General features: G+C 50.6%; 10 protein-coding genes across 10 annotated transcripts; 6 read left to right on the top strand and 4 right to left on the bottom strand.

Moving 5' to 3' along the window:
* Positions 1 to 287: 287 nt before the first annotated feature.
* On the top strand, positions 288 to 2808 carry AO090020000126 (transcription factor domain-containing protein; the record flags this gene model as incomplete). Its single annotated transcript, XM_023238149.1, has 7 exons — positions 288 to 527; positions 585 to 626; positions 708 to 793; positions 859 to 1167; positions 1222 to 1659; positions 1716 to 2545; positions 2600 to 2808. 7 exons carry the CDS (start codon positions 288 to 290, stop codon positions 2806 to 2808), a joined length of 2154 nt encoding a protein of 717 aa, XP_023092707.1.
* A 2756-nt stretch (positions 2809 to 5564) lies between these two features.
* On the top strand, positions 5565 to 6516 carry racA (putative Rho GTPase Rac; the record flags this gene model as incomplete). Its single annotated transcript, XM_023238148.1, has 6 exons — positions 5565 to 5597; positions 5673 to 5705; positions 5779 to 5837; positions 5900 to 6044; positions 6162 to 6394; positions 6456 to 6516. 6 exons carry the CDS (start codon positions 5565 to 5567, stop codon positions 6514 to 6516), a joined length of 564 nt encoding a protein of 187 aa, XP_023092708.1.
* Positions 6517 to 7134: 618 nt separating this feature from the next.
* AO090020000128 (RNA-binding protein) lies at positions 7135 to 8260 on the bottom strand (the record flags this gene model as incomplete). The annotated part of the gene is made up of 3 exons (XM_001824438.3): positions 7135 to 7324; positions 7385 to 7613; positions 7672 to 8260. 3 exons carry the CDS (start codon positions 8258 to 8260, stop codon positions 7135 to 7137), a joined length of 1008 nt encoding a protein of 335 aa, XP_001824490.1.
* A 1359-nt stretch (positions 8261 to 9619) lies between these two features.
* Positions 9620 to 11111, top strand: AO090020000129 (uncharacterized protein; the record flags this gene model as incomplete). The annotated part of the gene is made up of 4 exons (XM_023238147.1): positions 9620 to 10030; positions 10220 to 10369; positions 10474 to 10997; positions 11084 to 11111. 4 exons carry the CDS (start codon positions 9620 to 9622, stop codon positions 11109 to 11111), a joined length of 1113 nt encoding a protein of 370 aa, XP_023092709.1.
* A 112-nt stretch (positions 11112 to 11223) lies between these two features.
* Positions 11224 to 11940, top strand: AO090020000130 (uncharacterized protein; the record flags this gene model as incomplete). The annotated part of the gene is made up of 1 exon (XM_001824440.3): positions 11224 to 11940. One exon carries the CDS (start codon positions 11224 to 11226, stop codon positions 11938 to 11940), a length of 717 nt encoding a protein of 238 aa, XP_001824492.3.
* Positions 11941 to 12248: 308 nt separating this feature from the next.
* On the top strand, positions 12249 to 14315 carry AO090020000131 (ABC1 kinase family protein; the record flags this gene model as incomplete). Its single annotated transcript, XM_001824441.3, has 2 exons — positions 12249 to 13048; positions 13103 to 14315. 2 exons carry the CDS (start codon positions 12249 to 12251, stop codon positions 14313 to 14315), a joined length of 2013 nt encoding a protein of 670 aa, XP_001824493.1.
* Positions 14316 to 14680: 365 nt separating this feature from the next.
* Positions 14681 to 17457, bottom strand: AO090020000132 (uncharacterized protein; the record flags this gene model as incomplete). Its single annotated transcript, XM_023238146.1, has 4 exons — positions 14681 to 15829; positions 15923 to 16323; positions 16387 to 17374; positions 17443 to 17457. The coding sequence occupies 4 exons, from the start codon at positions 17455 to 17457 to the stop codon at positions 14681 to 14683; spliced, it is 2553 nt and encodes an 850-aa protein (XP_023092710.1).
* A 173-nt stretch (positions 17458 to 17630) lies between these two features.
* Positions 17631 to 20104, bottom strand: AO090020000133 (uncharacterized protein; the record flags this gene model as incomplete). The annotated part of the gene is made up of 2 exons (XM_023238144.1): positions 17631 to 19998; positions 20070 to 20104. The coding sequence occupies 2 exons, from the start codon at positions 20102 to 20104 to the stop codon at positions 17631 to 17633; spliced, it is 2403 nt and encodes an 800-aa protein (XP_023092711.1).
* Positions 20105 to 20898: 794 nt separating this feature from the next.
* Positions 20899 to 22091, top strand: AO090020000134 (t-SNARE syntaxin; the record flags this gene model as incomplete). The annotated part of the gene is made up of 4 exons (XM_001824444.3): positions 20899 to 21151; positions 21204 to 21385; positions 21442 to 22002; positions 22056 to 22091. 4 exons carry the CDS (start codon positions 20899 to 20901, stop codon positions 22089 to 22091), a joined length of 1032 nt encoding a protein of 343 aa, XP_001824496.1.
* Positions 22092 to 22495: 404 nt separating this feature from the next.
* Positions 22496 to 23766, bottom strand: AO090020000135 (uncharacterized protein; the record flags this gene model as incomplete). The annotated part of the gene is made up of 3 exons (XM_023238143.1): positions 22496 to 23060; positions 23115 to 23648; positions 23684 to 23766. 3 exons carry the CDS (start codon positions 23764 to 23766, stop codon positions 22496 to 22498), a joined length of 1182 nt encoding a protein of 393 aa, XP_023092712.1.
* Between the last annotated feature and the right edge of the window lie 267 nt (positions 23767 to 24033).

Here is a 24033-nt window from a genome sequence, read left to right as displayed (position 1 = left end):
CCGCTCAATCAGAGTGCACGCAGACTAGGCCTACTGGCAAAAATAGGTACGGAGTATTGCTCCGTACTTACCAGTGGGTATATACTTAGGTACTCCGTATCAAAGCCTCAGGCCTTTGATGAGTCAGCCGGCCAGCAACCGCCGAGTTTCGCGAGACTTCAACACCTAAACTTTTCTTCCGATTTCCGGCACATAACCTTTGGTTCCTTGACCGTTTCCCTCTTCGTTTTGCATGTGTTAATGGGCCCCGCGGTTCCATACCGGCGGGCGACGTCTGATTTATACTGATGGACCTGGAGTTCCGGGGTGTCATGGCACCGCATGGGCTGGGTACACATGCGAGTCTCTTAACGCCCTCGGGCACCCCCAGCGACCTTCGGAACAACCCCAGAATGCCCCGGCCCGTCACAGGTTTCGATCTATCAGCCAGGAATTCCGAACCTCGCGAAATGGAGAAGATTCCCCCAATCACGGGGAAGCGCCGGGGTGGCAGTAGAAAGGCTTGTAACGAGTGTAAGCAGCAAAAGGTAAGCCTGCATCCGCCACTTCGCTCCTCTAGCCTATCTCCCTACAGATTATTTAAGCGTATCACACCTCCTAAATCTGACGTCTTGGCCTCCACTGTCGTTTCTTACTATTTCTCTATCACGAACCACTGGCTAAACATGGGAGTTCGAACACCGTAGTTGCGGTGTGATATCGTACAGACGCCCGCCGCAGCATGCTCACGCTGTCGGCGCCTTCAAATAGAATGCAAGGTCGAACCTAGCTTCAAGCGCATTTCGAAAAGAAGGTAAAACTTGACCATACAATCCAAAGCCAAGCGAATCCTGCCATGGCTGACTGTGCTTCGAACAGGCGCAATGCAGAGATGGAAAAGGAGATCGCAGAGCTCCGTCGACGACTGGCTACTTCTGCTGATCATCCTCATGGCGTGGAAGCAACAGTTAGCGATGAGCTATCCCCATGCTCAGAAGAGGTGTTCTGTGGCCCTGATTCGGCCGTTTCGAACAGAACACGAACCCTATCTGCTCCGCTGGAACCACAGCCTCTGGCGACCCCCTTAACCATCCAGAGGGATGCCTCCATTATGTCCCAGGAGGACAATATGTGGAGATTAGAAGATGTCTCGCTGTCCCGACCAAGAGTCGCACGGTTATTTGAACAGTAATCAGTACCCTTTTTGGATTAAGGCCCCTGGCAGTCCTAACAATAGGCCAGGTACTTCAAATATTATCATCCCTTCCTGCCGCTTTTGAACCCCCAAAAGCCCCCTGAAGAGTATCTTCGTCGTTGCCCCCTACAGGCATGGACGATTATCTGCGTCGCAAGTCGACGGGCTCCATCAGAGCCTGGTCTTCTCACTGCACTCTCTGGCCCCTTTAGTCGGTTCCTGTGGTCGACCATTACCGGAGTTCCGCAGGATTATCGTGTGGTGAAAGCTCTTTGTCTTCTCTGCACATGGCCGCTCCCCACGACAAGTCAAAGAACCGATGCGACCTTTATGCTTAGCGGACTAATGATGCAGATTTCTATGCAACTGGGATTGCATCGGCCGGTGCAACCGGAGGAATTCACAACCTTCCGGATGGAAGTCCAAGGGGAGGCTGTAAAAGACCGAATACAAACATGGGCTATATGTAATATTGTAGCTCAGAAGTAAGTAATCCTGTCCTACGTTGATCGTGTGTAGCGCTATTGCTCACCGTTCCTAGTGTTGCTACTGGCTACGGGCAGCCGCCTGGCACTATCTACGACTGGGCGCTTGAGCCAGCGTCTCTCCAAGACGCGGATTATCACCCTTCCCATGACCTCCAAACTCGATTGCGTATCGAGAAGTTCTGTGATCGTGTGACGAAGTCATTGTACAGTAGTAAACCTGAACCCGCGGAGTTCATTAGCTCTGAGAAATTGTTGATTGTGCAGCTGTTGGAAAATGAGCTGAGAGACATGGAGGTCGATCTTGGCCGAGATATCTCTAGTATGTCACGTTTGTACCCCTTGGTTTTCGAATCAGGTCTAATATGGTCTCCGTTAGACATCAACATGATCCATCTACGAGCAGCTGAGCTGCATTTGCGGTACTTTGTATTTTTAGGTTCTAACCCACGAAGCGATGACTTAACGAAACTCTTCATTGCCACCACGTCATTCCTCGGGCGAGTATTAGATCTCGAAACATCTCCGGGGGAGCTAATTGGCCATGCGACTAATTATATTCTTCAAATGATCGTGTCTGCTGCGTTTGCCCTGATGAAGCTGTTGAAAAGTGACTTTAGCCGCCACATCGACTTCGATCACGGGAAGCTTCTGTTCAACGGGGCCATTTCAGCCATTCGGCGAATTAGCGTCATGGATCATGACCGTCCGGTGCGCCTGGCCGATATTTTGGCTCAGATGTGGAATGCGGGGGGCTCCGATCCCAGCGGAGAGGAGGCTCTACTGTTAAAGGTGCGCTGCCGGATGAGTATGAGCCACGTCTATGATACCGTATGGCGTTGGCGGCAACGATTCCGGCCGATCAAGAGCGTTGAAGATGCTCAAGGTATGTCTCCTCGTTCTCTCGGCTTTCCTTATTCATCGTAGCTTATTGGCGCAGCTTCTTTAGCCAATCCGAACCTGTCGGCGACGGCTGGACCTGTTTCTCGACAGGACGACTCACTGGAAGATCCCGGGTTGATGTATGCACCCAACTTCGATCAAGGAGGAGCATTTATCAGCGAGGTTGGATTTTCCGAAGTATTCGATTCGCTCAACTGGGTGTTTGACGGAATTCCGGACTCGTTTGTTGCTCCTCCCGTTATGTAGACGTACTCGTGTACCACCATCTGGGCGGGGGTTCCTTCGATCCCGATAACGTTTCAGCGTAAGAGGGAAATTCAAAAGAAAAGTTCATTGTGGATACCAGATTTTATTGTATATACTTTTTTAGCTAGACGTGCAATACGATAGCAGTTGGGCATCCAACCGCATTCATAAACCACATACCAAGCTGGTTAGTCATCGCGCAGGGATGACTATAACATCCCCCCTCGGCATATCCTGTCGGTCAGCCATGACATCCCTTTGCTTCCTGCATGATATAGATCATCTCTCTTACATATTCTCGATCAGACTAGCAGCTCTAGTAACCGACCATCGCGAAATGGCTTCTGAAGAGGTGAATGTGGTGGCCATCATGTACCCTAAGTCCGGCAAACATGACGAAGTAAGTTAAGTCCCCTCCACCACTACATTTTGGTATGCATTGCTTTATATAGTGCATCGGACTTACTGCTCTGTGAAATTGACAACTGACAAGGAATAATGTTACTAGCTCTCACGTCATATCTCAGAACTCACCCGCCAAGTACATGCCACCGAACCCGATACGTTAATTTACTATGCCTTCTCGATAAAAGATGGAAATGAGATAATGGTCGTGGAGAGGTATGTGTGAACCGCGTGGGCTAGTCTGAGGTCCGATGGCTCATGGACCAACAGGTATAGAGATCAGGATGCGCTCCACATGCATCTGCTCAGTCCACATTTTCAGGAGTTCGGTAGCAAAGCGGCTGGGCTGATGGAGCGGCCGTACGATGTAAAGGTTGGGCATGGGATTCTTCCTTCCTCGGTTGGCGTTACTCGTGTTCAATCATAATCTTTCATAATTTTTCTTCTTCTTTTATTTTATTTTTTCTTCTTCTTTTTTTATTTTTTATTTTTTATTTTTATTTTTATTTTTTTTTTTTTTTGTGCCACCCTATTGTATGTTTCTTTCTTGGTTTCCTCAACGGTGTTGTCATTCTTTTGTCCTGTGGTTATCAGTAGCATAGTGATGGGGGGGGGGGGGGGGGGGGGGGGGTTCGCCAGTGAATAGGCAGTGATATAATGGAAGATGATATAGTAATACTATTTTTCACGGATGCGATAGACTCGAGGGATCATCCAGTTCTGAATCCGATTGAGCGCCACCTGTAGGGCCATGCATACTTGGCTTGCATGATATCACACCGGGATGGAGGCATAAATGCGGAGACTCCAACCAGTCGCAAACAATGGATGGGATCTAAAAATACCGGTTGGGAAAGAGGTGTCGTTTTTTCGGTGGCGGTCAATGCAGCCCACTGCCAAAGGTTGTGGCTGTCATCTGTTTGGCTTCTTTTTTCTTTATGGAATACTCTTCATTTGAGTCTTTGGATGCGTTACGCCCCGTTGGGTTGTAAACTGGCCGCTCTGTGTACAGTATGTACCTTAACGGCGAGTCTTGTTTTCTGTTCTGATAGCAAGGGAGGCTGAAGGAATTAGGGTACGGTACGGTAAGGCTTCAATGCTGGATGTATGAATGTACATAGTACATACATACATACATACATACATACATACATACATACAGTATGTATCTATTTTCAATGTTTACTGCGATAAGAGCAATAGGTATAGTTCAATATTACTCTGGTAAGTGTTATGTAAGTCCGTCATGAACGATTTTGGTACCGCCCCTGAACCAAACTTCCTCAGCGACTGTACCTTGGATGCCGGCGAGTAAGTGCAGGAATTGGATATAATAATAGTAAAAGCCACAGAACAGACAACCAGAATGAGGTGTGATTCGAGAAAAAGGCAGATGGAGAGGTAGAGAACGATTGCCAGTCAGAGTACAGGAAGACACCGTCCAAGTACCATCCTGTAACCAAGCTAACAAACTAAAAGTTGGTTTAGTGCTTCCCAAACCCCCAACCGACTCGACCTTAAGCAAGAACTGTGCAGTCACGTCGGATTGTTCCCTTATCATTGGTGCTTAACCACCAGCCATTCAGTGTTCATTTTCCCTGCCTTGTGGTATTTCTTGCGCTTAGTCTAGAGTAGGAAGCTATCGATTTTAGGGATGATTTGGGGCTCTCGCTGTCACGCAAACCAGCCGAGGAAGGAAAATCTGATATTCGCGTCATAATACCAGAGAAAGCAATATAGTTGGCTGGATGGGATTGAATTGATGGAGTTGATAGATTAATTAATTAATTAATTTTGGGATTTATTTTTATTTGATTTTTTTTTTGGTTTTTTTGTTTTATCTTTCCTCTTCTGTTGAATACCTTAAAATTCAGGTGAGCTATCGACTCAGGCAAAGCTCTCCCTTTACGTTGCCCCCGAAGTTGTCCCCCTCTTCTCGTCTTTCTATTGCCCCCCTCTCGCTCTTCTTCCCTTCTTCCTCTTCTTCTCCTCGAAACTCTCTCCGCACTCCCATTCGCTGTCTACCGCATTTGGTGGTCGTTCTGGTTCAACTTCACCTACTTCACCTTCTCTTCTTCATAGCTTTTCTATTTTTCATATTCTTTGATTATCTTTATCCCCATCTATCGATCCCATAGCGTCCTGCGATTCGCCGTGTTGAATATCGATCTATCTTCCCTCTGCTTTTTGTCGGATTTGCAGATACCCGTCTACGTTGCTTTTCCCACCGCCAACAACAACCCACCTCCTCATAACGCCCTAACCGTTCTCCATTCGACTGTTCGCCCGCCGCGCATCTCTTGTCACTGCAATTGCCCCTTTTGCTTCCATATATCGCAGATTCTGAAAGAATGGCGACCGGTCCCGCTACCCAATCTTTGAAGGTCAGCACTCGCCAGCTCTCCCGTGGCTTATCTGTCGATCGATCACACCGCGGCTAATAGACGACCAATCTACAGTGTGTAGTCACAGGTGACGGTGCTGTTGGAAAAGTAAGTCAAACTCTGTCTATGGCGATTTCCGGTCCATTCGTCAACTCCATCAGCTAATCATGGACCCAAATAGACATGTCTCCTGATCTCCTACACAACCAACGCTTTCCCTGGGGAGTATATACCGACCGTGTCCGTGGCCCTCTATTCCCTGTATCCGTCTGAAACGATCCCGTGATTGACCTGGACCCCAGATTTGACAACTACACGGCTAGTGTGATGGTAGATGGCCGACCGATTAGTCTAGGACTCTGGGATACTGCTGGACAGGAAGATTATGACCGACTTCGCCCGTTGTCCTATCCGCAAACCGATGTCTTTCTCATCTGCTTCTCCATCGTCAGCCCTCCGTCGTTCGATAACGTCAAAGCTAAGGTGCTTACTCCTCCCAAGCGACCCTCATGGAAAACTCGCCCCCGATGTCGATTGCGTCCAGCGTAACTAACCCCTATACAGTGGTTCCCGGAGATTGAACACCACGCCCCCAATGTCCCCATTATCCTGGTCGGGACGAAGCTCGATTTGAGAGACGATCCAGCGACGACAGACGCCCTTCGGCAACGCAAGATGGAACCTGTTTCCTACGAACAAGCCCTTGCCGTGGCTAAGGAAATCCGTGCACACAAGTATCTCGAATGTTCGGCTCTGACACAGCGTAATCTGAAGAGCGTCTTCGACGAAGCTATCCGGTAGGTGGCCCCCACGCTAACGCAAGATTCGCGGTTCTGAGGTTAACTTTCCTGGATCCAGTGCTGTTCTCAATCCACGACCCGCCGCGAAGCCGAAGAAGAGCAAATGTCTGATTCTGTAGATCGATTCTTATAATTTTCTCCCGACTATAATATAAAGAACTAATACGGCGTCTGGGTTGCTGGGGAATCTATTCCCTATGATGACAATATCTTTCAATTCTCTTGTTCCTTATTCTCTGGCTGCATTTTTCCATCCTTGGCTCGATGCTACGATTTTGATGTTGTTTTGGGAGCCCAGATGCTCTGACCCCTCATCTCTTTACCTCTCCTTTAATACAGTATAAAGATGTAACACGCCATACAATATCATGCAATGAATGTCGCTTGATGGGGTCGTGACTTGCTTTTTCTCTCCTGTTGTTTCGGTACTTGTCTCGAGTGGTTGGGTCTCATAGAGGGATGTAGCGACAACCGCAATGCATGCTGCGGGTGTGATTGCGATGGATGCATCTCAGCGAACGCTAGTCATTTGGAAATGGACGATTATGCATTCGAAGTCTTTCTTGCTTTTTCTCTCTTTTCTTTTTTTCATTCCGGTCTTACGCATGTAACCTAGTATCCGCAGGAAGAAAGAGAACGGAAAGGATATCTCTAAACTGAATACAAGAACAAACACTTTTGACAGATCAACATGAGCCTACATGAAATTGAGGGTGGAAGTCACGGGGAAGAAGGAACTATGCCATGCGACTGAGTCGGCTGGGATGCACACCCGCATATTCATCAACACCAGTTTCTTCAACCTTGGCTTTCCTTTCCTTCTCCTGATGGATAGACTTGGCGTTGCGCTGCCTCTCCTCGAAAAGCTTCTTGTTCTTCGCTTCGATCTTAGCTTTGCGGTTCTCGTTGTTACCGCCACCACCAGCACTAGAGAGAGGGTCAATAAGACGCACAGTAGACTGGAATTGGTCCAGGACGGATACTCACGTCAATTCAACATTGATCCTCCGGGGAGGGTACTTCTTATCATCGAACATCGAGTGGTGATACAACTTGAGGCAGGTCTTCATGCGATCATAATTATCGAACTCAATGAAGCCGAACCCACGGCACTTGGTTGGCTTCTCCTTCTGAGTAGCAACACGCACTGAGACCGGAGCAATCTTCTCAAAGTGGGCGGACAAGGACTCATGGTTGGCAGAGTAGGGTAGATTTCCTAGCCAAGCACATTAGGAATGATGGGATACTCATGGTAAGGAACTGGCCGAACGTACCGACAAAGCAAATGAACCGAGAACCTTTCTGCTTCGGTGCATCATCTTCAGCAGGTTCGGCCTGAGATTGCTGCCCGTTAGACACTGACTGCTGCTCTTGAGCCTCGGCCTTCTTCTTTTCCTTTTTTGCCTTCTTTTCCTGTTTCGTTTTCTCTTTCCGCTCTTTCTTCTCCTGGGCCTTCTTATCCACTTTGTCCTCGCTCTCCTCGGTTGGCTTCTCATCCACATCCATTGCACCGGCGGTTTCCTGCTTCTCTTCCTCGGCACCGTTTACCTCCGGCGCATCCTCCTCGCTCTCATCCTTCTTTTCTTTCTTTTCCTTCTTCTTCTCCTTCTTTTCCTTCTTTTCCTTTTTCTCCTTTTTCTCCTTCTTGTCCTTCTTGTCCTTCTTATCCTTCTTCTCTTTCTCGTCTGATTTGGTCTGCTCCTCAACACCGGTATCCTCCATCTTCACATCTTCCACGACATCCTTCGACTTGCGCTTTTTCTCCTTCTTCTCCTTCTTCTCCTCGCACTTTGCCTTCTTTCCCTGGGGCTCAATAGCCTCCTCGGGGGCGTTTTCGACGATCTTGCGCTTCTTGTCGCTCATGTTGTTTAAAGCAAATTAGAATGGAAGTGAAAAGGCGAAAATATATAATTCAAGTATATAGCCCTGATATACCAACAACGTAATTCTCAGAGAAGAAAGAAAACTCGCGAAAGAATGTAAAGATAATAATGACAAGAGAGAAAATTGTCGCATCAAAAGTTGGGCAAAATTGGAAATTTGCTTTTTTTGCCGGGCGGAGATTGTTGGGCGGTGTGAGATGTGGTGTTTCACATGTTCCTGATTTGCTGCCTTAGGCATGCAGGAAAGTATACCAGAAGTATAAAAGACGGATACAGCCTCATAAGGACTCACAATGTGATCATTGGATCAAATACGCAACCATATCTTTCTTTCTTCTCTGAATAGTCGTTCCAATGCTACACCAGGTATAGCGTCAGCAAAGCATTGGTGGTAAATCACGAAATTTTGCCTTATCAGCATCTTCCGCTAGACTATACACCTTGTTCGTACTGGTTGTGTAGATGCACCTATGTTTTATGTGCTATCTTTCTCAGGTGCCCTTCGCCATGAAAGGAGGAGCCGTCACCAAAGTAGTACATGGCTCGATCTCAACAAGACAACAGCCCGATATCCTTTATATTCCTGATAACCAACCGCTGATCCTTTCCAGAATCGCAAGACATTCAAACCCTAACAGCCTCTTTCAATTCTCTCTTTCGAAGTCCCTGAATTTTGAGTGAGCTTATGTAGATGCAATATCAATAACAAACATCAAATCAAACTAGAACATACAGTGGCATACCTGGTAATGAAGTACACGGCGAGACTATGTTGTATTCGTAGTTTCTTTATATTGATGTTCGGAGTCCTTGCTTTATTTCTGTATCTGTCTACTTCATTATATCAGTTGCATAGGATGTGGTAGAATATCCTAGCTAGAACTTATGCACCTGAACTACTAGTGGCTTACTTATATAGCCTTAGTCTAGAGGCGAAGTAAGAGTCGCGTCGGGGTACATACTACTGGACTTCTGGTCCCCATTTTTCTCATCGATAAACCAGCTTCATCTAGCTACATCAAGATGACATGACACCCAGATAGTTCTACTCAACGGATGCCTAGGAGGTAGAATACAGGTTAATTGTCATCTTATGTCAGAACCTCCTCTGATATCATATCTGCCACCCAATCCAATGAGATCTTGAACTACCTAGTCGACGGCCGCATTAGTGTAGTTCTAAAATAACCATAGTTATAAAGACATTGACACATAAGGTGATACTCTCAAGAGCAGAACGAACTTGGGGATACAGATACAAACAGCTTAGATCGGTTCCCTTTCTTGATATACATTTTAATTATCAAAAGAGCGATATAAGAGGCCTCAATCTACCAAAATGGGGTATATGAACCAGCCAAAATTCATGGAACTCTACGCCTATGCCCTAGAGAGTGACTTCCAGATCCCAGACGGCGAGTCAGCGGCATGGGCTCCAGGACACCCTTTTCACTGGGGTCAAGAGCTTGATAAAATAATCCTTGGGGGAGTAGGGTCGTCTCTGTCCTTGAGTCCCGATGACCAGTTTCTTGCGGTCGGGGTAGGACAGAATATCCACGTCTATTCTACGTTCACGAGGGAGTACGTGGAGACCCTGACGGGACATTTAGATGAGGTGTCACGGGTGTTTTTCGCTTCAAGAATGATCGGATGCGGACTGTACACACTTGTCTCTTCTGCGGAGGGCTCGATCGTGATCTGGGAGCTTGATAGGGATGGGAAGAATGTGTCTGCAGAGAAAGAGAACAAAGTAGATATCGACACTCTTTCAGCCGAGGCAGCGGATATCGCTATATTTAAGATTGTATCTGATCATGGCTGGGCACTAGGCGATCGCGGAGGGCTACAAGACAACTATAACTAAAGCCGTGGACATCCATGCCTTGGAGAAACAAATCACCTTGGATGGCAAATTTGCGTCGTATGGCGCGCCTTTCAGTCCCAACGGATAGAAAATGGTATATGTCACCCAGAACAACACCGCTCAGAACGAGATGCGCGACGCAGAAACTCTGCCTTGCGTGAACATCAGGAATATCGAGGCCAAAGAAAATCGGTATCGCCTTCTCGGGCATACCGACACGATTATGTGGGTAGCCACAAGCCCAAATTCAACGCTCGTTGCGTCCATCTCTTGGGATGGCACCGCTCGCATCTGGGATGCGGATGACGGCGACTGCTTGCAGGTCCTAGGGCCTTTTGGAGGACAAATGTGGTCTGGTGCTTTCTCTCCTGCCTCCAAATACATCGCTATTTAGCCAAGGTAGTCCGAAGGCGGTTGTTTATGTCTACGATATAGAAAAGGCCGAGGAGGTTTTACATTTCGAGGGGTGTGAGCACTGGGCTCGCTCGCTAGATTGGAGCCCAGACGGTAAGCTGCTGGCGGTAGGAGCCAGCGACAGCAGCGTCCGTGTCTTGGACCCATATACGGGAGAAGAGAAGATAGGTTGGAGGTTGAAATTCGACAACCGACTGATGAGGAGATTTGCGGGAATTCAAGGAGTCAAGTTCATCGACGCAGGGAGAAAGCTGATGTTTCGCTCTACTGTGGGATTTACCGAAGTATATGACTTACAACTAACGAAACAACAATTTGCCAGGGGACCTGAATGTCAGCTGGAGAGGGGGAGTACTTCCAAGCCCATTTACACTGCAGACTCTTCTCTCCCAGTAGTGTCGGATGCCGATGGAGCCGTGAGGTTCTGGAGACATTGCGAGTAAGTATGTATATATATTTAGCCCTAGATGTATAACGAGACGGGTAACGATGATGCATAATTACCCGTGGAATTAAAACCTGTAGTTTCCGAGATACCGACCCGTATTTATGAATATATTACTATGCTTCCCACGTGAAATCCGTCGCTTTGGTGTGAAGCCGAGAGAGATTGAATGAACTGATCAATTGAAGGATGCGGGGAAAGTGTCGATCATCCCCATAAAATGGGTCGAGATCCATTTCTTCCTCCCAAATTTCAGGCAACGCTCGCGCTCCTGAACATTCATTGCTGCAACTTACTAGTGAATTGTGAATACTTCAATAGAATCGCAATGCGCCTCTTCGTAGGCCACTTCGTGCTTTCGTTTCTACTCTTCTCCCTTAACATTGGTTGCGCCTCGGCCGGGATCAACACATCATGCTTGAAAGTCGTCACGGCGCTGGCCGCCCGCCCCGGGGATCTCTTTGCTAAATTCCAAGAGCACATCTGCGACCAAGGGTGTCGACCGACAGTTCCACATTGGGACCTCTGGACGAGAAACAACTCCTTCCTCCCCGCCGTGCGCAGCGTCACGAAACGCTTAGAGGCGCCGCGACATGAAGAGGCGATGATTAAACTGGGAGACGACGCGGCGGACATTATCAAGCGTCGTTGTGGTCCGCTACTGCATGGCGGCGATCTTTGTTCGGACTCGGAGACGTTGGCGGGCTTCGGAAATTGTTTCAAGACGAATTTCGTCCGGGCGGCGGTAATGAATTTGCCGACATTGTTGCCTATGGTTAGTGAGGAGGTCTGTCGGGAGCAGTATGAATATCTTAAGACCGACAGGTTGTGGGAAGAGATTATCCCCAACAATATGAAGGAATATGCCAGCGTGTGCCAGACTCTGGGAGATGGAGCGCCGGAGCTTGACCATGGGAGAGTGCATGAGGAATTATAGGCTACGAATGTGTATATATACTCGATGTACTATAGTATATACTGGACATGCTGCAAACGATGTTTGATATCACGGGATTAAGGATCGGAGATTCCGCGGACATAATGAAATCATTTCCTTCAGGGTCTGGACTTGTCAGCATCTTCTCATTCAACTTATACTCTTCCTTCTTTCCTCCCTTAAACACATCCCCGTTTCTTACTTCTGCTTATACATTAACCTCTTATAATTCTCTATTCTTTGCTAACCTTACATGAGTGCATCATGATAACCCGGACCTGATCAATTTCCCTCCTCGACACCTCCGAATGGCGTCAATGACGTCGTTCGCCCGCGCACTGCGGTCCACTCCAACTACGCACACGACCACCTGCTCTATCCTCCGATCGCATTTACGTCCTCGCTCTCTTCCTCGCTCCGTTTCCCCTCGGTCCGCTCGGTTTGTACACCCCGGTGCTTACCAGCCTTTCGTTCCGCCGTCCCCGAGCGAGCTAGGGAAACCCGCCCCCGCAAAGACCTATGATCGGTCCCGCAAATGGCTCCGACGCCTTGTCTATCTGTCGCTAGCCACCGGGGTGGTCTATGCAATTGATACCCAGTTCTACGCATCATCCCTGACGAGAACAGCCCGAACTTTCACCTTAGGTCTAATTGTGGCTCTGGACTATAAGATCAACTTCCGACCCAATCCTCTCCTAGCCAGCTCCATCAACCATTTACACACTCGCAACGCCGAGAGACTGTCGGATTTGCTGCGGCATAATGGAGGCCTCTACCTCAAGATCGGTCAGGCAGTCGCCATGCAGTCCGCCATTCTGCCGCCCGAGTTCCAGAAAATGTTCTCGCGTATGTTCGACGATGCCCCGCAGAACGACTGGAAGGATGTGGAGAAGGTCATCCGCGAGGATTTTGGCAAGTCGCCGGAGGAAGTCTTTGGCGTGTCGTTCACAGGCGATCCCACCAAAGGTGTCATGGAGCGCAAGGCCAGAGCCAGTGCCAGTGTAGCGCAGGTTCATTGGGCTCGCTTGGCCGACGGAAGAGAGGTTGCAGTGAAGGTCCAGAAGAGGGAAATTGCGCAGCAGATCCAATGGGATTTATGGGCGTTCAAGTAACCTTGCCTTTCCTTCTGAGCTGGCTTTGGCTACCTACTGACAAATGATAGGGTCGTGACCTGGGTCTACAGCCGTGTGTTCGATATCCCGTTTTACTCTTTGGTCCCCTATGTCAGCGAGCGCTTATTCCTGGAGACGGACTTCGAGAATGAAGCCGATAACTCGGAGCACATGGCCAGACTCGTTGCAGGCGAGTCACGCCTCCGAAATCGTGTGTACATTCCCAAGGTCTATCGTGAACTGAGCTCCAAGCGGGTCATGACCGCGGAATGGATCGAGGGCGTCCGCCTCTGGGATAAAGATGCTATCACACGCTCCTGGCGCGGTGGCTGGCATCAGGGTAGCCCAGGATGCCACGGGACTCCAATGGACCCCCCACAGTCCGACAGCACATCCACCAAGGTCTCTCGCAACCCGAACGCAACCCAGCTCAAACCGGAGCGGGATCACTGGCGTGGATGGAACGGCCGCGGCGGACTCGGCCTCTCCCTGAAAGAGGTGATGACCACCATGATCGACCTGTTCTCAGCCCAGATGTTCCTCTGGGGCATCCTACACTGTGACCCGCACCCGGGCAATATCTTCGTCCGTCGCAAACCCTCGGGTCAACCAGAACTCGTCCTAATCGACCACGGCCTCTACATTCACATGGACACAGATTTCCGACACCAATACGCCCGCTTTTGGAAGTCACTTCTCACCTTCGACAACGCCGCCATCCGCGACATCGTCAAACAATGGGGCGTCACGAACCCCGACATCTTCGCCTCGGTCACCCTCATGCGCCCCTACCAAGGCGGCGACCTCTCCACCCAACAACACTTCGAAGGCCTCTCCAAGAAGGACCGCGCCCAGCGCCACTACGAAGCCCAACAAGCCGCCCGCAAAGGAATCCGCCAGATCCTCGGCGACGAAAGCAAATGGCCCAAGGAGCTCATCTTCATCGGCCGGAACCTGCGCATCGTCCAAGCCAACAACCAATTCCTCGGCTCCCCCGTCAACCGCATCAAGATCACAGGCACCTGGGCGTCCCGCGCCCTCGTCGAGTCTCCCGATCTCCCCCTCAACGAGAAAATCCAGAACTACGGCCGCCACATCCTCTTCCGGCTCGTGCTCTTCACCAGCGACATTTACTTCTATTTCACGAAGATTAGACAGTTCCTGAGACTCGGGGGCGGAATGGAGGATTCGCTGGAGGCGCAGATGCAGAGTATGGCTAAGGATATGGGGGTTGATTTGCAGCAGAATGTGTTTGAGGGATAGAAACGCCTTACCTCCACTCCGTGTATAATATTCCTACATATAGAGTCCTCACTCCAATTCCTACCAAAACGTATATATACGATGAATTCTGCATGTGTGGGTTTCGTATACATCAACAATACCAACCTGACACATCACATTCCATTAAGTAAAAACACATATCTCATTCCTCATCGGTAGAACTCATCAAATCTTTCCAAGAAAAGCTCAAGCTCGCTATGCTCCAAACACACAAATCAAATATGAATACAATATCTCTTTCAAACTAAAAATTCACCGGAAAATATTATGCGCAAGAAAAGAAGATCAAAGGGTATCTACCGCGCCAACTAACAAACTAGCGAAATTAAAGCGATTATCCCCTACTACTCCCACCCAGAGAATCCAACGGGTCTCCACTCCTGGCCCGGATACGCCGTGCTCGACATCAGGATCTCTTCGCTGGAATCGTCGTCCGTCTGGACGGGTAACTCGACCGGGGCGTCGTTGTTGAGGACACGGCCTTCGCCTCGCGTGGGGTGGAGGTTGCCCGTGGATTGGGAGAGAGGGGGCATCGAGGGACGAGCAGGAGCGGGGGTGTCGCTGAGAGGGGGTTTTTCGTCGCGGGGATTTTCCTGGGGTGGGTCTTTGGTATCCTCTTCGTAGGTGGGTAATCGGTCGTGGCCGCACTGGAGGACGCCTTGGGTGGTCTGCTGGCGCCAGGCGAGAGCGTTGTCCGGGGGTTTGTCCTCTTCGGATTCGCCAGGAATGGTCAGTTTCCAGGGTCGTTCTTGGTCGCCGATGCGGCTGGTGCGAGGGTTTTGGCGGAAAATACCCAGGTGGTAGGCAGGGTCGGTGGTGTCGGTGCTGGGAATGTGTCTTTCTTCCGGGCGCGGGGCGAAGGTTTTCGGGCTGCGGGAGCGGATGTTTAGGTCTTGGGCGTATGTTCTTTCCTCGGAACGGCCGCGGGAGGGTGGGGATTGTGGGGCGGGAACGACGGGGGAGGCGATGGGCGATGCTCGCAGTGGGGATGCTAGACCGGGGGATGCGATCGGTGGTTGTTGATATTGGGGGGTTTGGGGGTTCGTGGGTGGTCGGAAGAGCGGTGATTGGGGAGTGAGTCGACCATTTCCGCTTCCACTGCCACTGTGTCGATGCCGGAAATAATCGGTCGGCGACGGAATGCGATTACTCGTGATGGTATTGCTGGCCACGTCTTCGACAGTGATCTGCTGCGTCAAGGGGGTACCGGGTTCTTGGGGATCGTTAAGCCGCGAGAAGGACTCCGGCGCGAAGTATCCTTCCACGGGAGGAGGTTGGCCCTGGAAGGAGTGGTTCTCGATATTTGATCGGGGCCGATCATACTCGGCGGAGGGAAGATGAGAGTGGTCTGAGGTGGACGTGCGCTGTGATGAGACGGGATAAAGCCGGTCCATTGAATGGGCCTGACGCTGGATTTGGACGACCGGTGGAACGTGGGTTTCGGCAGCTCTTGATTTGGGCCGGCCATGTTCCGCTCGACGGTTGAAGAAGCCCTAAGTGGAATATTAATATCACTGAATGGTAAGCTTTAACAAGCGGCTTAGGGGGTGTGTCTGGGGGAGAGAGAGTGTGTGTGAGACACATACACTTATTTTGTCTAACGCTTTCCTGTGCGGCTGACCCGTCTTTACACCGTGGGATTCAGAGGCCCGAGAAGGACGACGAATTTTGTTGCCGACCACCTTCAGCTTCTCCATTGTCGATAAGGCTGTCTGCGTTGGCGCTTGCTTCGAGGCAGGCTGGGCGGGCGGGTTGGAGGGAGCATGATCGGTGGATTGGGAAGCATCGCGGGGTCTACTGCCTGACAGAAGAGGTCGAAAGACACCGCTAAGTCGGCGCGAGGCATGTTCAGCCTCATCGCCTGGCCAGGGGCTCTTCGGCCTGCGCCCTTGACGATCGGGCCTAAGTATGCCGCCAAGACTTTGGTGCTGACCATCGCCCCCGTCATGATCCGACAAGAATGACACTCGCGACGAGTTCGCCTGGCCTGGCGCAGTGGATTTGGAACGTTAATTCCTTGTCAAATTGTTGATCAGCGGTTTATACTCACCAAGTACTTGGCGCAATGGCCGTTGCGGGTCTCGATCCGCCTCGAGGGTGCCCAAGGATGACACGGAGGGCACGGGCTGGAGTCGCACTTGCACGCTGGAGCCCCGCCGATGGTGACTCGGATCCAGCAGCGTTGCCGTCTTAATTTCGCCGTTACTACGTTGGCTATCCCGATTTTTGGTTTCCATGACCGAGGAGTAAAACCGTTTCCCCGTAGACGACGGTGCCCGAGTGGTCGTTTCGCGTTCGGGAGACGGTTCCTCGGACGCAGGCTGTGGCTGAACGTTATTTGGCTGGTCCATTGGATCGTCAACACTGTTGGCCTGCTCCGTCCACGACAGGATCTTGTCGCCAATGTCCCGCTGGTCGCTTTTGTACTCGGGGATCAACAAAGGTGCGTCATTGATGGCCACCTGAATCGGGGTCATCGGGGGAGATTCGTTCTCCCTCGACAAAGGCTTTCGGGGAGGACAATCCCTGCCAGGTTGCACGGGCGCTAATCGATGCGCCGAGGATGCACTATCGCCAGGCAACTCCCAATGCTCCTGGGATCCTGTCGGCGCAAGGACTGCAGAGTCAGACGCCGCCAATTCCGCCAGATCTCCAGCCGTGCTTCGATAGGATAATGCGTGACCCGACTGACCTGATCGCGAATCTGCATCACTGAAGCCCAGTGCAGCAACTACTTCCTTGTCCAGGTCCTGTGTAAGACCGGAACGGTGCCGATGGACGCAGGATGGCTCAGGATCCGTGTGATATCCTGGGTCTGCTACCGCGCCCTCCACCGGCCTACGCGCCGAGACCGACGGGACTTGTTTGCGCTTGATGTCCAAGCTCAACCGCTTCACTTGGCTGTCTCGCGCGCCATTCATCACTGGAAGACTTCCAAAGTGGACCGTCCGTCGCTTGTCGTGGTTCTCTTCCGCTAGGTCTAGAGCAAGTTCTGAGAAAGAGAATTTTCTGCGATAACCCCGACTCGATTCAAACCCCTACAATCACCGTAACATTAGATGAGTTTAACCAGACGAGGGTATTAAGACCAAGAAAAGTTCCCAACCCGAAGTACAGACATTAATCATGTCACATTCTGAGTGCGGAGATATGTTCAATTACAGACATGGTATCAATAGAAACATAAACAAAACATCAAACATCAGAAACATGCTGGCACAGCGATGGATAATCCGGAGGTTCCCACTCGCTCCCTGCACCGATGAACATGACATACCACCCATAAGAAGAAAATTAAGGCTCTACCTTGTCTGACCCTCCACCTTTAAATTTACTCCTGCCCTTGGCAAACAGGCCCTTGGCGGCTTCGCCCGCTTTGCCGCCGAACACACCAGCGGTGTGGAGGAAATCCTTCCCTCGTTGTTCCACATGCTGTTTATTCATCATGGAACCAAGATGAGTCGAAGGACGTCTAACATGGCCTGACCCGGACGACCCTTCCTGGTGAGACGACACGAGGTTCCCCAGAGACGACAGTTTAGGGAATTTGGCCCGGGGCACAGGGTACTTGGACTCATCTGTTGTCTGTTTCAAACTTTGCTGCACAACATCTGCGTACTCAGGGTGGGCATGAATCGTAACCCGGAGCCAATTATTGAGACCGGTGTCGATCGTCACAAACTGGTCTCGGGTTTTGTTGAACGCTTTCACCCGTTCGTCGGAGGTCTTCAACTCGAGGATATCACGGAAGCCAAGCAAGCTTGCTTCAATAGATGGTGACTGCGTTGGTGCAAGTGCAGGCGCAGGTGTTACGGCGTCCTGGTTTGCACCTGCTGGGGAATAGGCATCTCCAACGGTTTGGGCATTGGCAACTTCTGGAAGATATCGACCCGAAACGATGCTACTGTTGTCTGTGGCAGACGGGGGTATAATGGTCAGCTTGGGCTTCTCAGGCACATTATCGCGTTCAGCCTCATCATGTGTCTCAACTGGTGGAGCCACAGTGTTGGGCTCAAGTTCGGGCTCGGGTTCGGGCTGAAGACTTTTCTCGTCAACCACAGGAAATTGTCCGGGGATCGGCCCTACTGGAGGGGATTGGACATTTGTCGCGGGCACAAGCTGTTCCTCGGAGGAGGCAGACTCCCAGGAGAATCGCCTCTTCAACTTAGGGGTTATGTCTTGTTGCGGAGCTGCATTTGGTGCAGTAGTAGACGTCTGCAGTGGACTACTGGAGTATAAATCCTGGGACTCATTCTGCGCGGGGTTGTATCCAAGGACGGGTTTGAACTCCCCCTGAGGGCTGGCACTAGCTGTTTCGTTCCAGTATCGTTCATATTCGCTCGGAATGAGACTATCCTGCCGACTCGTTTGAGGCCTGGACCTGTCTTGTGGGTCCGGTTCCTCAGAAGGGGTGTTTTCTCGGCTCAAAGAACGAATGATCTCCTTCCTCAATCTGTCACTCTCGGTGTCTTGCGGTGAATTTTCCGTACTCAGGGAGGGAACAATGGTGGGAATAGAGTTTTCAGGCGGAGACATGTTACCACTGATTTTGAGCGGTGCAGGTCGATCTTCTGCGGCTGTGGTAGTCGGTTGCACGGTAGCTTGTTGATATGTTGGCGTGGACTGGTCCTGAGGCGAGTCAGATGGAAGGTCCGACGACATCTCTGCTAATGATTCGGGAGCGATGGTATCGTTATTGGTGATTATTGGCCGTCTCAAAGGACTGTTATCTGGACTAGGAACACTCAAATCACGGCGATGACCAGGTTTAAAGCCTCTCGGTGGAGATGTACTCTCCGGCTCTTCCTCAATCGTTGGTGTCTTCTCGTTTGTGCCACGAGGAGGGATAATCGGGCTTATTATCGACGTGCTATTGCTATCCGACCGTGTAATGCTATCGATGATAGTGCTCGGTGTCTCCGGAACGTCAAAAGCTTGATTAACCACAGACCGAAATCCGACGGAGGGGTTATGGTGTAATTGAGGTTCTTGCTGCTGTGGTTCGGCGGGTTGGTCTTTCTGAGCGTCAGACGAAGGTGCAGCCGTGAGATCTGCGCCGAATCCTGACAGACGCCTGATATCTGGGAGCCCAATGATAGGAACATCATTCTGAGGTCTTGAAGGAACACTCTGGTTCTCGGATTGCTTTCCTTTTGCTTCCTGTCCTGCCGGGCTAGTTGTAGGTACTGGATCTGTGGAGGCCCGACTCAAGCTTGGAGGGCTTCCTGGCCCCACTGTCTGCTCGCGTAACCGGCTATAGATGTCGGCTGAGCGTAATGGGAGGTTGTGATTCTGTTCTTCTGCGTTGCGGTCGGCTGAGTGACTACGGCTATCCGCCACAGGGCCGGTCCCTAGCGTCATTACCTGGTCCATTGACCGAGAGCGATCCATTCCAAGAGCCCAGGGCTTAGGTATGTTTCTGGACGCTAAACCTGGGAGGTCCCCGGTGCTTTGATTCAAAGGTTGTTGTTGCGGTGGAGGAGGAACTGGATCCTCGTCGTATTCATCGTACTCATCGTCACCCCAGTCATTGCCATCGTAAGAAATCTTCTTCGCTTCAACCCAGCGCTTTGTCTTCGCGCGATTCACGTTCGTTTTAAACGATATGGGGGTGCCGCCACGTGGCTGGGGCGACAAAGGGTTATCGGCGCCGGGAGAATCCCTAAAGATGCAGAGAAGCCTGATCAGCACAATTCCAAGGCTCCGAGAATGCATCCGTCTGCATGTACTTACACCGGCTCGTACGGGTTCTGAAATGGGCGAGCCATTATATAGGAGGGTCAGGTCGCCTGAACCAGATGGACCGCATCAACGCAAATGCCGCGTTCACTCGATCTGATATGGCTTGCGATGTAATATTTGGCACCAGTGGAGTGATCAAGCTGCGAGGATGGAGCGGGAGAGAAGAAGCAAGTAACAAGACGAGTGGTACAAGCGATGACGTGTGTGCGCCGGCTCGGCTGCGGGCAGGAGATTGGGGGCGTCTGACGTGTTCGAAATATATTCTTAGACCAATCCAAAATAGAACAATTGTCGTATCGTGTGCGTTCGTGAACCAAATGAGTGAGCTGCTGCGGTCGTGCCCCTGACGGTACTAATAGGCTCAAGTATTCGCCTGCCTAAAACGAATAGATAGCGATGACTGTGGCTGGTAAGGCACCGATTGTGGCGGGTCCATCACGTGGCCCTAGCCGCCTGCGCTTTGCCCATTTTCGGATGGACGACGAATTCCCCGGGATTGCGAAGTACGTCTTCGGCCATTCTCTCTGCGACATCTCACCGAACCCCGTTCGCTCGGAGACTAACGATCTCTGCAAGTGCAATGATATGACACTCACATAACGCTCTTACACCGCTTGTATCACCACCGTTCCTCTCATTTTTCTTTTTCTTCACTGTTGCCTTGTGGCTTCGCCGAACGGACACGTCTACAAGTTGCCTCCTTATCGATTAGGTTAACCCCGTATAATCGCATAACCCATTCCTTTAGATCCCGGGGTTTCGCTTACCTCCCCCCTCAAACTATCACCCGCACTCCACCTCACTATACGCTGCTAGCGAAATGACTGGCCCATCGATTCAGGATCGCACTGGCGAGTTCCACGCCATCCTGGGACAAGCCCAGAAACGGGTGGCCACCAATAAAGTTGGGTCCCAGCGGCAGGCACTTCTATCGGATTCACAAAGGAGACAAGCCAATGGGTCTGCGAACGGAGGCGCGCAACCCGGCAGGAGATCCGAGTTTGCCAGGAGGGCTGTTGAGATTGGACGGGGTATCACTGCGACGACGGCCAAGTTGCAGAGGCTGGCTGAACGTGAGTAGGAGCTACAAGGTGGACAAGCAGGATGTCTAACTGAGACCGCTAGTGGCCAAACGAAAGACCCTTTTCGATGACAAGCCGGTAGAGATCTCGGAATTGACATATGTCATCAAGCAAGATCTCGCTTCCTTGAACCAACAGATCGCTTCCTTACAAGCGCTTACACTCTCCCAACATCCGAAATCGAACCGGTCGAAGGCGGACCAGGAAGGAGAGCATAATGATAATGTATGTACACGGCATAGACGGAATCCAACGCGAGTGGGTGATGCTAAGAATACTAGGTCGTGGTTATGCTGCAAGGTAAATTGGCGGATGTCGGAGCAAACTTTAAAGAAGTCCTCGAGGTTCGAACGAAGAACATCCAAGCGTCGCGCTCTAGGACAGAGAACTTTGTTTCGTCGGTATCCTCGAAATCGCAGGCGGCCTTAGACACGCAACGGTCGGACTCTCCGCTGTACACCTCCGGCAGGAGGACTCCTCAACCGGGAGGCTCTTCCGACCTGTTGACTCTGGAACCCTCGAATCCTTCGCCCCTCGGACGGCCGTCTATGCATTCCGACCAACAATTGCTGGTAATGGAAGAGGCGCAAACGAGTAACTCTTATATCCAAGCACGCGGTGAAGCAATTGACGCGATCGAACGTACAATCAATGAACTGGGCGGTATCTTCGGCCAACTGGCGCAGATGGTCAGCGAGCAGTCCGAGATGATCCAACGGATAGATGCCAACACTGAGGATGTAGTGGATAACGTCCAAGGCGCACAGCGCGAACTAATGAAATACTGGACCCGAGTATCTGGGAATCGATGGCTGATTGCGAAGATGTTCGGAGTCTTAATGGTGCGTGGCTCTCTCAACCTCTTCAACTTTGCTCCAATGCTAACTTGTAGTAGATTTTCTTCCTTCTCTGGGTATTGATATCAGGATAGAAATGCCCCTTCTTTCTTACTAATGTGTTGTATTAATACGGATACTTTCCTTCTTGCTGTGCATGAACGAGTTATGCATGTCCCATTTGAACGTCATCGGCCTTCTTTCTTTTCCAGGAGTGGCTAGATCGCATGTTCTCTCTATCTCTTTATTTCTTTCTTCTTTTCTTTTCTCATTTCGCCTCGGTTGCTACAGGTAAATATTGTTGAATTTATTCATAGACCCATGCTGGCCTCTGATGTCTAGGCGTCGTTGATATGGACCAATTACATACTTTCTTGCCTTAGGCAGTCTTTTTTCTATGATATAGACCACAATATCAAGTCCAAGATCACCCTTATATACAATGGCATATAAAGAAGAAGAAGAAGAAGAAGAAGAAGAAGAAGAAGAAGAAACAAGATCACTCCTCACAAAACTCACACCTCAAAGCAACCCCGGGCCCATGCAAAACAGGAACCACCTCCTCACACTCATGGGGAATAGCCCCCCGCCGACAAATCTCCCTCTGCGCCGCCTCAAACCAAACCTCACTCAACTTCGGTGGCGTGAGCGCCCCCGAGGCAACGAACTCCCCCCAATCCCGACGCATCTGCCACATGAACTCCATCCGATTCGTCCACGTCGGCGAGTGACCGTTCGCATCAGCGGCAGCTACCTTGACAGACTCGTCTTTCGCAGCCGCGACAAAGAACTCCATGATCCGCTCCAGGGTGGAGGTAGTAAGGAGAAGACCGAGCCAGGCCTCGGTAGAGGCAGAGGCGATGTCAGGGGCCATGAGGTGGCGGACGGAAGAGCAGAGGAGGTGCATTGCGTGGTGGGTTGAGAGGAGGGTTTGGGTGTTATTGAAGGGGGGCTGTTGGAGGATGGATTGCTGGGATTTGAGGGATTGATGCTGTGAGTTAGTAGATCTGGTTGAGGACTGGGGGTCGGAGGCGTGAGTTTCGAGGAAGAAAATGATGTATGCCCTGTTTTCATCATCAATTGGGGAATAACTTTCGGGAATATTAGTTACGACATACACAGGAGATAAGAGACGCGATTGGAGGAGTCCGACGCCTTTACTGTATACGACCTCTTTTTCGGTCTTCGAGGACCACAAAGAGTCTTTCTGGAGGTGCTGGTGGACCACGTACTCGGTCAGGTAGTACGATAGCTTGATGCATGTCTTCCAGCAGCGGGTTAGATCGGCGAGATACCCGAATGAGTATTCGGGGAGGTCATCCCCGGCCCCGGTTGAGGTGTACTGGGGTGGTGGCGGGGGGAATAGACTGGAGATGAAGGTTAAGTCATCTCCGACTGAGGGGACGAGTTCGTGGCCCGTCTCTGTGGTATACTGATATGGCCGGGTCCGGTGGTGGAGATAGGCCTGGGAGATTGCATATTCAAGGTGAGAGACTCTGCGTCGCAGTACGCGACAGGAGAGCAGAAGGGAATAGATATCCTGTAGCTCGCATTGCGCGAGGACCCTCACCAGAACGCTGTCTGGGACTCTTTTCCAGATTGATTCACGCTTCTGGGTGCTGGAACTACTGGGGATTTGGTTAGTCACTTGTCTGGGGTCTGGGTTTAGTTATATGTGCCCACTTACATAGTTGACCTTCTTCGTAGCTTTGCGGAGTTTTTGGCCCTGTGTATGATGCTTCGGACTCGTTCAATGACTGCTGGGCTCATGATTCAGTCCCCATGGAGGCATTGTGATTGAAATCTTTATGTTGATTTGTTTCAGGTTTAATAAGGTTATTGGCCAAATGGTGATTATTCAGCTTAGGTACCAACCATTGGGGAAATTACCCTACCTTTTCTCACTCTTCTTTTTCCCTGTTGAGATTCCGTAATGAAAAAAGGATCAGGCAAATCATTCCCGGTTTAGTATTGCCTAAATCGTCATAGTGACGGGTCTAGATACATCTCAGGCGAAACCCTTTTGGCAAATTACGG

The sequence above is a fragment of the Aspergillus oryzae genome, chromosome 6 (genome assembly GCF_000184455.2).
Source record: "Aspergillus oryzae RIB40 DNA, chromosome 6".
Lineage (NCBI taxonomy): Eukaryota > Fungi > Ascomycota > Eurotiomycetes > Eurotiales > Aspergillaceae > Aspergillus > Aspergillus oryzae.
Note: the sequence above shows the minus strand (reverse complement) of the source record. Positions and strands in the feature narration are given on the sequence as shown.